The 12,757-nt window shown below is 38.8% G+C and overlaps 1 protein-coding gene across 1 annotated transcript; it reads right to left on the bottom strand.

Annotated features, from left to right (window-relative positions):
- Window positions 1-2,482: 2,482 nt before the first annotated feature.
- Window positions 2,483-12,443, bottom strand: SLC25A24 (solute carrier family 25 (mitochondrial carrier; phosphate carrier), member 24; the record flags this gene model as incomplete). The annotated part of the gene is made up of 9 exons (XM_010134740.1): window positions 2,483-2,907; window positions 3,593-3,743; window positions 4,827-4,994; window positions 6,660-6,767; window positions 7,860-8,012; window positions 8,341-8,499; window positions 11,089-11,200; window positions 11,672-11,759; window positions 12,291-12,443. Coding segments are annotated over 9 exons (1,271 nt in total), but the record flags the coding sequence as incomplete, so codon positions are not given.
- Window positions 12,444-12,757: the final 314 nt, after the last annotated feature.

The following is a 12,757-nucleotide window of genomic DNA, read 5'->3' as shown; positions in this document are numbered from 1 at the left end:
CAGCAGGACAGCCGTGATACACATGTAAATTAAGCCAACTACCTTGAAAAGAATTTACACTGATCCTCCGACTACAGGTAAGATTAACATCAAAGCAAGATAAACATTAAGAATACAGCAAGTTTGTCTTGATTACTGAGTTGTGTCATGCAGCCTACACCGAGGCAAATCAGTATTACATACCTTTCAATGAACAAGCAAAAATATTAAATATTATGTGATCTTCCACTTAGTGACAGGACAGCTAGAGTTTTAAACAGGACGACAGTTGAAGAACCTCAAACTAGGTTTTCAGCTACCAATGTAATAGCAAAGCGTATGCTAGTCTCAAACATTTTTAGATAAATTACCTTCATTTTTGACACAGGAGTATTATGCATATAGTGCAATAAAAAAAGTGTCATCTATCAGGCCATGAAAAAAAAAAAACCAGCACACTCCAGCCAGATAAGGAAAAAAACATTTATTAGAAACTGGTAGTTTTATAGAGCTAAACAGGTAAACAAATGTTTAGGAGACAAAGAATACACAATTGAACACCATCATCATAAAGGCACATAATGAAAAGTTAAATTGTAAAGACCCATTCTTTCAACATTTGGAAACATCATCACCGTAACTGTCAACACTCATAACGGCTCTTGCACAGTATAAAATGGAGCAAGTCTAGAAGATGGACACTGCTAAAGCCATCTTCACATCACACGCACACACCACATTTGCGCATTGGTCACAGTCAAATAAAATGATTGGGAACTGATCTCACAAACCTCACAAAGGTACAAGCATGCTGGCAAAACCACGAGACATTCAGATCAGAAAGGCATTGTACGTATGGATGAGTTGGATAGAGTGACTTCTTGTTTTTCAAAAAAGTGCAAAGTCCAAGGTTTCCCTTGGGGAAAGCCAAAAGACACAGCTAAAGCTGCCATTTTCTGAAACCTGATAAAACGACGTTTTATAATACAAATTTTATGGCATTTTTATGTATCAGTTTATGGAGAATAAACACCAGCCACGGAAGCACTGATCACAAATGTACATCCGATGGCTGTTTGAAAAAATGGCCCCAAGAGTACATGGAACAAGGGACGTTCAGGAGCTGTTCACGTTTGCTTATTTGTTTATTAAAAAAAGGGGGGGAAAAAGACCCTTCATGATCTTACAGGAACAAAGTTATTCCTTCAGTAACACGATTTCGTGAAGTGGCCTACGAGCAGTTGCTTTTAGAAGGTCGATGAAGTCTAATCTCCAATTTACAAAGATTAAGAAAGCGCACATTGCAGAAAGCGGAGAAAGCGTAACAAATGAGCTCAGCAATAACTGTTACTCTATTTCAGTGTTCAGGCCTGAAATGCAGCATCCCCCCCACCCAACCCCCCCCAAAAAAAAAAGAGAAAGAACTCACTTTGGAAACACTTGTACGTGGCAATACCTAACCTTCCGCACTGAGGAAGCACTGCTTTGTTTTGCGAGGAGGAGCCGTGCCTCACGCACTGTTGCGTGCTTGCCTTGCTTCACTATCGTCCGCCTGATGGGCACCCAGGGTCGGCAGTGCCCTTTGGTCACCTGGGCAGAACGCTTCAGTATTCTACTCTGCATTTCACACACGCAGCCAGCGTGCACAGAAGACCGTCAGGGAAAGGGGATTCGTCGGACACGATAAACCTGTAAACCCTTCACGCAGCAATGCAATCCTCTATTAGCTAAAAACTGATCGTGGACTGTAGCCCTCTGAGGAAGAGAAAGAGGGGAGAGTCCATCATGAGCAGCATTTCTCTCCCCAAGGCAGTCAAGATGAGCTCCTCTGTTGGCTGTATTCCAATCACTCTCAGCTTAATACTGGATCCTCCAACCCATTTTTAAATGGCAACTGGCATTTGTTGGCAAGTTGTACCGAACGGACCTAGTAACCAGGCTTTTTCTGTTCCGGTATATGATGACCCTCTAAAACGTGCAAACGTAACCCAAAGCTTGTCATGGTTCATGGTGCTAACATTTACAAGTGCAATGAAAAGCAAGTCTGGTGAAACAAGTTACGGAAGTCACTGACTGTCTTACAAAAACACCGTGTAAATTCGTTTGAGGTATTCTGATACCAAGGAATAGCAGATTCTCAGGCGCTTACTCTTTAAATACAAAAAAAAGGTTAGCCTTAAGATAAAGGTGATGGGCTATATTTTGCTGTGGTACTCCACCCTTGCCTGTATCTAAGATCCTACTTCTTATGAATTTGTGTCTTCAGTAATAACAACAGGAAGTGCTTACTTGTAGGTGTGCAAAACGTTGCCTGTGAATTGCTGGAGTTTAGGCAGCGTGACAAAACAAAAAGTCACTTTCATATACTCAGTATGAAGGCAGTGTAAATGTCTCCTACCTTTGGTTTGATCCAAGCCAAATACACATTTAGAGAAGACAAATTAAAAAAACCCCATCTCATTAGTAAAATACACACAGTTTCCTGAAAGTATAAACAGATTGCTGATTTAAAGATAGTTTCTTGATTTTTCTTGAAACTCAGCGACATTTTAAAGTGCAACATAGGTATCAGTTTAGAAATGGTGAACTAGAATTTAAGGAAGTTTCTTCTCACTTCAGGGCAAAAGCAGAAGTTGCAGCATCTCTCCACAAAGATCTGCCTCTGATAGTGAGAACAGATTACTTGAGAAATCATTTTTGTTCCGGTCTTTCCAATAACATTAGAAGCCTCTCACTTTCCTCCGTCATTTCATGCTATTCCCAAATTCTGCTTCATTTTTTCATATACAACATAGCTGATGCTGACAGCTGGAAGCACCTTCATAAAATTAGGGGCTATGCCCCTATAAAGTCCTCGGATTCCCTCTGTAGCAATAATTCTTTGAAAAAGACCGACCATGTTTAGCTGTGGAGCTCCTTCCACTGAGGCTAGAACAAAAACATAACATGTCAAACAGTTCTTGTCATATTAAATTTTTTAAGCAAGTGTTAAACATGCAGGTGGTGACCCCACTATGACCCCTAGGGTCACGGATTAAAACTTGAGTCCTCACAGACAGGAGACCTCTTTAATCCCAGACACTGAGAGATACCCATGTGTCTAAACCCCACTGGAAAGCATTATTCACCTTTGGAACTCTAAGCTCCTATTCTTAAGTCTGTGCACAAACTTAACAAGCAAATGTCTCAGCTATGAAACTGTCTTTCTGAAACATCCTCCAGAACAAACATTGCCATCTACCTTCACGGGATGATGCAAGTCCCTTCATTGTACCTTTAAAATTCAGGAAGCATTCTGTATTTTAAGAAGTGCTCCCAGACTGTGACAGGAGCTCTGTGCCTAGCAGTCTGGTATGGAATGTGGCTCTCAGAGCACACAGAACACTAGTGTATGAAATGTTCTGTTTGAATTGAGCAGGATGAAGAACAATGTTGGGGGTAATAGGGAGAAGGGACCAATGTTAAGAAGGATTTTCCACGTAAGTCTTTGGTTTTCCAAGTTGTTGGGTTTTGGTTTTTTTTTTTTTAACTCCCATGTCTCTGCTACAGCTATCCCAAACAAGGCGATTTTGATGTCACCACACAGAATCATTTTCAGGACAACAGAACTTACCTTGAGCCTGCATGCGTGTTCTGATAAGAGCAAGAGGGTAACTGGCTAACTGTCCACATGTGCTCGAAGCAGTACCACACCCCAGCAACACAAAAACACCTGGGTTAGCGGAGCTTGATGCATAGTGTTCTAGCCATGTACTCTTTAAGAGCTGCCAAGGTACAAAATTAAATAAGAGATCTGCATTCAAGAGGGTAAACAAATACATCTCATTCACAAAGAGCCTTATGGGCTCAATCCTGAAAAGCACGAATCTCACTATGCAGGTCCTGTGGGCTTACTTTTAAAGTGCAAAGGTAAACACCTTAGCTCATGGGTAAGGACTTAAGGCAGACTACAGTAGTTAGTGCCCAGAAGACAAATCTCTAGAAGATCCAGGAGCAGGAACACTGCCCATGTTCTAGGCCTGCTAATACTTTCGAGGGAAGAAGGCCGGAAACACAACTCAGCACACCACCAGGGTGCAACAACAGCTCGTACAGCTGTGCCCGTCACCCCATGCAGATGTAGAAAAGAACTTCCACACCTCTTTGAAAACGTTTGCTCAAGCAATTCTGCTGATTACTGAGGCAGTGTCACAAAAAGACTTGTCTAGACTAGAAAAAAAATAGCCTGTGCATCTGAATTACGTTACACACTTGAAAGCAACAGCTACCATCTAAGGCAAATAAAACGTTGTTGCTGAAGGGTGTAAGAGGTGCCAGTTGCTCTTCAAAGAAAAGAGAGAGATGTTTCGAACTCCTCACAACCATATGTCAGCCACAGAGAAATCTGGCAACATGCACAGACACACATGGAGTTCGGGTTACTATAATCCAATTATAAGACAGGTAAGACTGCACAAAATATATTAAGAATCATAAATCGGTAACATCATATGAATATCATATCAAGGCTTTTAAGGCAGATATTTGTTACAGAATGGTTATGTTCTAGTCCAGCACGCAAGCACATTGTATTGCTAAGGTCTAGATAATCCTGCCTTACGAGTAGGTTTCCTCTTTGGTACCGTTGCATGGAAGGACCCACCAGCACAGGCTCTCCTCAAGAGGGGTCAGCAAAGAAAAACACTGAAATCCAGCAAGGTTTGTGGAAATTCTCACTGGTCTATTTGAAATTGAAGGCAACTGTAATACTACAAACATATTACAAATCTAACTAATGACACAAGTATTCTAAAGAACATTTACTCTTCTCATCAATTAACTGATGAAAGCATCCAGTCTGAACTCACCTCGTAAACAGCAAGGTCAATGCCAGCATAAGGAATTATACCCAGAATATTAGGAACATAGCCTTTGTAGAAGGCTTTTACACCTTCTCTTTTTAAGATCTTCTTAGCACAGTCAAACATCCCAGAATACTGCCCTGTTTTACCGACAGCCAATCTGGTCTTTAAAACCTAAAGGGGATCAAAAAAAAAGTAGCCTTATTTACATACCTACTTTCTAATGTATTTTATAAACACAGGAAAACACAGTATCTCTCTCTTCTTATTCGATTGTCTGGAACTGCTTTCCATTTTGGTACTTCCAATCTCCTTTGCGATGCCGACTCTGAAGGCTTTGTCAGCAGGCGCCTTCGCAGGTAATCAGCAGCAGCACACGTACTGCCACACACAGCTTACAAACCATTAGCCTATTCCCATCGCATTTTAGTCTTCTTGATTAAAACAGGCAGACCTTTGATCGACTTGAAGGCAACAGTGCTGGCACTGTTTAATAGAAGCATTAAAGAACAAGCACGAGCATTAACATTCTAACAGATCACGCTTCTGATCGGGGAACAGCAAAGCATATTACGAAAATAATCTTTCAAAAAGCACAACACTTTGAGGGGCAGTTAAGGGATATAAAGATTGCATCCCACTGCTGAAACCTGGCATCTGATTAATAATGCAAGGAAGTCTATACAGCATCTTAGAACCAAGAAATTAACAGTAGTATCCAAAGGAAACTGCAGAGGGAATTTCCTGAATAAAAATTTGGCCTACTTTAGAGCCTCGTAAGACTGCAGCTTCCTCAGAATTTCCTGGCTATTCACTTTTCTCTTTACTTAAAAACACACTAAGAAACACTTCTAAGACAGTATTATATCTTTGTTAGAAAGATCAAAGCTATTGTAGAATATTTCACCTGTCTCCATTGATCAGTGCAGTCCAGATGATCTACCCAATACTTCAGTTATTCTGTAACTTAACCCACGTCTGTACTCAGGCTAGCTGTGATTCGACTGCTCTAACAGCAAAGATGCTCTTTACAAAGAGATCATTATCACTGTCAGCAGTGAAAACAGCTAAGCTCTACTCCTACCGCCATCCCTCCCTACGGAAAAAGGTATTTAGGTTACATTTCCCATTACTTCCCAGTCTTGATGTTGATAATGATTTAATCCCAGACCCAACATATATTCCAGTTACTTGCATAGATAAACTTTCTGGGGAACCGGTGGTAGAAGAAGTACATCCTACTTCTATTCAAAAAAAGGATAACGTGAAATAGCTACAGCAGGGCAGTTAATACATGAACACTAGTTAAATTGCAACATACAGAAACCAGACAAAAATGTCCCACAGAGTAAAAAAAGGCACGTAATCCGCCCAGCCTCAACTGTAGCTGTTCTATTCTCCTCCACACCGATCTCCTAATCGGACTCAGCGCCCAATCGTAATGCCCCAGGACTTCTCCAGTTCTGCTACAGACAAGACCTTTTCCTGCTTACATACAGTGGGGAAAAGATTTATGCCCAATTTAGGAAAGACTTGAATACATGCTTAAATGTGTCCTTGTACTATTTTTCTCCCTGAACTAGTTTTTATTTAAACATTGCTTTAGACAATATTATACAGCTAAATATATAGAAAAATGACAAGTATAAATTAGAACACAGTGTATTCTAAAATGCCTAGTACTGAAATTCTGAAAGGAAGTCCAAAGTAAAAATGAATTAGGATATAAGAACATAGAGGAATTCTTTCAATCCTTTCAACAAGAAAATGGGGTTTACTTTGGAAATGAACCAGACATTTGGCAGAGCCACCAGTGGAAGCAGGGTCTCTGTTACTTACCTCCATGGGATAAATAGAAGTTTGTGCTGTTGCTCCAGCCAAAGAACCAGACACAAATCTTTCAATGGTGCCTAACTTTCCATCATCCTTCGTGAGTATCTTCTTATACTGTATAGTTAAAACACACAAAATAACACACATCTTTTTTAGGAGAGGCAAGAGTTACCGCGAGTAACTACTCCTGTACAGTACAAAATGACTCTAAGCTGTACTTACTTTTTCATGTATTTACAGTTATATTTACTAACCAAACATATTTAGCACTATACTCACTGCCACTCTGTGGACAAACATTCTCAAGAATCCTTTTAAACACCTCAGCCACCCACAGTACTGTCAGGTATTCCACAAACAGCCAGCACAAGGGTATCCACGCTATGGCCCCCAAATTACAAAGAGAAACCCAACTCCCCTGCAGACCCAGCTCTCCAGTCAAAGAAAGATCAACTAGCACTTTCACAGAGACACTTCGAGAGCTGCTTCATTCAAGGCAGAGGCACCATCAGCTCCCAAAAGGCAGAGGAAGAGTAAGGAGTAATGTGCTAAAGGTTATTCTACAGCATCACACATCTGCCATTTAGCTTGCAATACCCCCAAATTTACTGGACTTTTTATGGCTTTTATTTCGTAGCTGTACAGAGATGTGCAATATGTTCATTTAGTCTTACCTGAGGCACAGGCAAGCCCCGCAGAGATAAAATAAAGAACATTTAACTGCACCAGAACGGCAGTTCATTTTCCAAAGGAGGATTAGGCCTTAACATGATGCTTAAAGCTGATTCCGAGGTAAATATAACTCTGAAATCCAGGATGATGGTATCTTACACAGTACCGTGATATTTGACTTAAAAAGACGCCTGTGTAAGTCCAGCTAGAATAAGACGCTACGGTTTTGTGGTCATTTTGAAGCAACACGGTAGACATTAATGAGTACTCCATATAAAGCTCTGCAGACTGGAGGACAGTTTAAAACATACGACAGATACAGTTCATTTACACTGCTTCTAACAGAATATCAAAATCTGCCTAACACCAAGGATTCTATCAACAAAATAGACTATTTGAAATCTGAAAGTCACTCTAAATTACGGTGACAAAATCCTCAATCACGATAAGAACTCCAACAGCGCAAATAATGAATTATGAGAGTGATACCATATTTTATTTAGCATTATTTTAATTCCTGATTTATCATCCTACCTGTTCATAAGCCCAGAACTTAATAGCTGTTTCAGGAGCTATCTTCACAACATTCACACCATTTCCCCTCCAGAGGGATCGGACACCACCTTCTTTCAACATTTGCTTAAAACCACTGGCTATATTCATTTTGTTTGATTTTGAACCATGAACCTAAAAAAGCCAAAGTCACAGTAAAGAACACTGCTCTGATTACATTGTAAAACTCATCACTTAAGTACTAAATTGCTTAAATACATCAACCAGCAAAAACACATCTGCTATTGAAAAAAAATCTTATTTTAGTGGCACAAGTACCATAATACTTTGTTTACATTTTGCCAATATTATTATGGCAAAGACAATGTTTATGAACACAAAATATGGGAATTGTCAAAACATAGCGAGACCTCCAGAATTTAGATATTGTATTTGGACATAACAGCTCTAAAAACCAAAGTGATAACCTGTTAACTAAAAAGTTCTGGAACACTGCACCTACCTGCATCATCACTTTAAGGCGATCTAACGGCGCTGTACCTGTTCGAGAGACAGCACCAGCCACTCCTCCTGCCAGCAGCTGCTTCCACCACTGTCCAGACTTTTTCTCTTCCTCCGTAAACTCATCTGGAACAGTCAGACTATCTCCTATATCCAGCACCTATTAGAATTCAAAGCAAAAGTGTGCAAATAACGGTGTCATTTCACCATCTCAATTCTAATTTGGAATTAGAACTCTTGATAACCTGCCATCTGAGAATATGTCAATAAAACGCTAGTTAAAAGTAAAAAAGTCTAATTTACATTCTATAATTAACTTGCTATAGATTGCTATTGCTATTCAATGAATAGCAATTTTTAATGACTTCTATAGATACTGAGCAACAACACCACGAACCCACCATTTCAAAGACTGCACCATCTTCATTAAAAATTAAGACAAATTTCTGCCTTGAGGATGGCCCAAACAAAGACATTCTGTCATGATCAGCAGACCTTTACAGTCAGCGCTAAAGCCCCAATGCTTATACGTTGCCGTTAACCTTTCACCGGCCGGCCTTCTGGGATTAGATTGGTAATCTCTTAAGGATGCTAACAAAAGATTTCTCTCTCTCATGGTAATTTATCCACACATATGTGGGATTTCCACACACCCCCACCCCAACACTTTAAAGTAGCATTTTTTTATAGCTGATATATCAGAATATTCTATTTCTGGTAACTGCTGTGTAATATCTTACAAAAATGACAAATTTGACTAATGCTTTATATATTTTCTTATCATCAGTTACACTGAAATACATACTAATGACTTTTTCCAGCTATAAAAGTTTGAAATTAAAGGTGCATGTTTGTATTACCATTTAATTTGACTGGTTTAGCGACAAAGCTAAGCAAGACACAAGACTATGAAATCTCACACCTCCCTTAAACATAGTTTCTGCTTCTCATGTAATTTATAACCACGTGATATGAGAAAACACACTGCAGATAATGCAAAGCCAGTATTATGCATGAATTAAACCTATAAAGAAGAAAGAATGTTTTAATACCTGTTAAGTACTGACCAGAAAGTATGTTAACTGATAAACGTTTTTAACCCCCTGTTGATTTTAATTGTAGACATTACGTCCCTAGTTTATGCTGTGTTCCTTATCTGAAGTAGGCAGAGTACTGTCTCGGCCATTTGGAAGAAGAGAATTGCAGATTATAGATACAGCCACTGGATAAACAGGGTAAGCACCGACTATTCTGGATATTGAACACTGAAGAGATTAATTGGAAAATCTTTTCATCGTTTTCTGATGTTTGTGGTTTCCAAATAAGGTGTCCTCAGTTGCTCAACTACATAGAATCACGAAAAGATCAATCAGAACTCTTAAAATACAAATTCAATCACCTTAGAGCTATTACACATACCTACCAGAGTTTAAACCTCTTATCTTCCGAGCCATAAACACAACTAAGAAAAAAGCTAACTTCTGTTCACAGCAGAAAGGCCACAGCTACCAACTCACGCTAATTCTATGCCGATGCAGCCATATGCTTGGAAAAGCCTGATAGCAACTAAAATTTTACCACAAAAACAGAACTGGAGGAGCTGCCAGTGCCAGCCAGGCATGTGAGGTCTCACATCTGCTCTTATCTGAAAGACCAGCTGTGCTGCTGTATAGCTGGATTTTGCTGGCTGCGATAACTGGGTCATCAGCTGGCTGCTACTCCGGAGGAACACAAGACTCCCGAAATTGCTTCTTAGGGGTAACTAATGACATTCCATAATAAAAAATAAATATAGATCTCATGTTGAATAGTAATATGAAACATTTAATTTAAGCAAAGGGGGTTTTCCCACTAAGCAGGCTGGGACCAGGACTATTTGATCTGGTAGCAGTACTCCGAGTGTTTTCTCCAGCAAACAGGGAGCTAATCCCCTTTTGGCGAGCATTTCTGAAATGGGCTGTACCGTGTGATGGCCACAAAGCTTTCAGATTTCATGAAGTGTTTTTTATTATGGAATCGCTAATCTCTGAAGATATAAATGGTCTCACCACATGTGAAAAAATCTGTCTTTACCTAACTTTACGGATTACTCCACTAATCTACAGGAAGGGTATTTAGCAAACAGGGTTACTATTGGTTCACTTACCTCATCATTTCTTCATAAAATTTAGTCACTGAGGTGGTAAGAGCTCCAAGCAATAGTAAGTTAAAAAATTTATCTGAGGTGGATAGCCTACTGATGTATATTCTGTCATTCTTAAATGAAATTCTACAGCACAAAAGAGCGTGACAACACGTGAACAGAAAATCGTCATTAACGACACCAGTGATGTTATGATCATATTACTGTATAAACACAAATACTGAACTAACCTCAACATAAGAAACAGTTAAAATGTTTCTATAACTTGTTCAAATACAAAGGAACTGAACCTAAGAATCTACTGTAGTGAGAAGAGATTTAATATCTTTCTGTGGAATATCTCCTAAGGAAGAAAAGGATTCCTTCTTAAGAATTACTGATAATAATTGACAAAGTTTAGATGAAGTTTTTGTTCAGAGGAACTCACATGACGCTATCCTGCTTGTAAATGGGACAGCATGAAGTGAAAAGAAAAATCGAACAATCTTAAACACAGGTATGCTTGAAATACGAACAACTGTGAAGCTGTTATACTCAATATTGCAAGTTAGCCCAGCAGAGGTCAACTTAAGAGCTGCTCTAAGCTAAAAGAAAAGCTGAACTTACAGTGGAATGCTTCCAATATCGAATTATTTCCTCAATGTCTGTAGCTGGGTTAAACATAAAATGATCTCTCCACTCATTCCAGTCTACTGTCATTGTCCCATCAGCATCAATACTGAAAAGAAATTGAATAAAACTACATAAGGAAATGGTACCAAGGATGGGGGTTTGTTCAGTTACTTTTTTTGCCTTTTTTTTTTTTTAATACTGGCCATCACTTCTGTGACAACTAACTGTAAATTCCACAGAGACTTCAAGGTTGACTCTACCACAGTTTTTCAATACTACGCTTTTCTTATGCAAGTGCATCTGGAATATTCCATTTAAAAAACATAAAATAACACTTTATTCTATCAACAACATTTACATGGAAATGAGGTAACACTCTCCTCCCAGCATCAGATGCTCTCATAGCGACTAGACTTATGACCCAAGAACAGATAAAATATGTGAGAATTCCTGTGAACGCACCACAGAAGGTACCAACACTTTCAGAGTTATAATCCCATTTACGCTGTTCTCTGAATTACAAAAATATAATAATTTACAAAGAAGCTTAAAATACTTTAATAAATAGATTTCTGACCTTTGCAGAATCTTTTCTGCCTGTTTTTCCGAAATGTTTATACCCAGGATCTTGAGGGACTGGACAACTTCTGACGCTTCGATTTTTCCTTGAAACGTTAAAAGAAAGACAATACATATTTAAAACATGTTGCTTAATGCACTTCACACCTTGGCGCTCATTAAGTTCCGTTGTAATACCTACATAATAGCAAAGATAATTTAACACCAATTTAAACACAGATGATGTATTTTGATTGTCCACGACAAGGACTGAGCAAAGGTAAGTTCATTAAAAATCATGCAACCAAATGAGATGCAAACATTCAGCGAGCTAAAGATGACTTTGTCTTTAATAGGTACTCAAGAACTTCTGCATAGTTTCTCCCCCTGGGGAACAAAGAGTTCCAGATCAACAGACCTGGAAGATAATAAAAAGAAAAAAGACTGTAATAATTTATTATTTCCATCTATATTGATCCTATCAAGGATCCAGTTATGATCCTATTAGGGAAGTGAATTAGGGGTTCCATATTCACCATGTTTTGTCTCAGTTTAGACAAACAATATAAATGAAGGTAACTTTTAATGCACGATTTCTTCAAACAATGTTTGAACAAAGAAAATAAATCAAAGCATACCATCATTGTTTTTGTCCAGGCTCTTAAATGCCAGTTTCATCTTTTTCTCATGATCTTTAAGATACTGCATAAATTCTTCAAAATCTAGCTGTCCATCCTGGTTAGTATCTCCAGCTTTAAAAATTTTCTGTTGAGAGAAAATTCGACATTTGACTTTTCCGAGTTAAAGGAGATCACAAAGGAACAGCAGCACGGCTCAGCTCTGGCTTTAAGAAAAGCATCATATTGGTCACTTTGGGTGTCAAACTGGGAAAACACCTAAGCATATACTTCAGAGCTGTATTTTGTTTTCGGAATTTAATACACTCCCAGTTTTTTCATAAAGAGAGAAAATACTCGACAGTAAAATTAAATAAGTACAGTCTTAACTGCCTTCTTTAATCCAGTGGTCAATTGAGCCAAAACCACAAAGAGCAATTTGTATTGTATTTAACTGCTGACCAAAAAAATACACAGACCTTGACTGA

The sequence above is a fragment of the Buceros rhinoceros genome, unplaced genomic scaffold, assembly GCF_000710305.1.
Source record: "Buceros rhinoceros silvestris isolate BGI_N320 unplaced genomic scaffold, ASM71030v1 scaffold26364, whole genome shotgun sequence".
NCBI lineage: Eukaryota > Metazoa > Chordata > Aves > Bucerotiformes > Bucerotidae > Buceros > Buceros rhinoceros.
The sequence above is the reverse complement of the archived record's forward strand: the minus strand, read 5'-3'. Positions and strand labels throughout refer to the sequence as shown.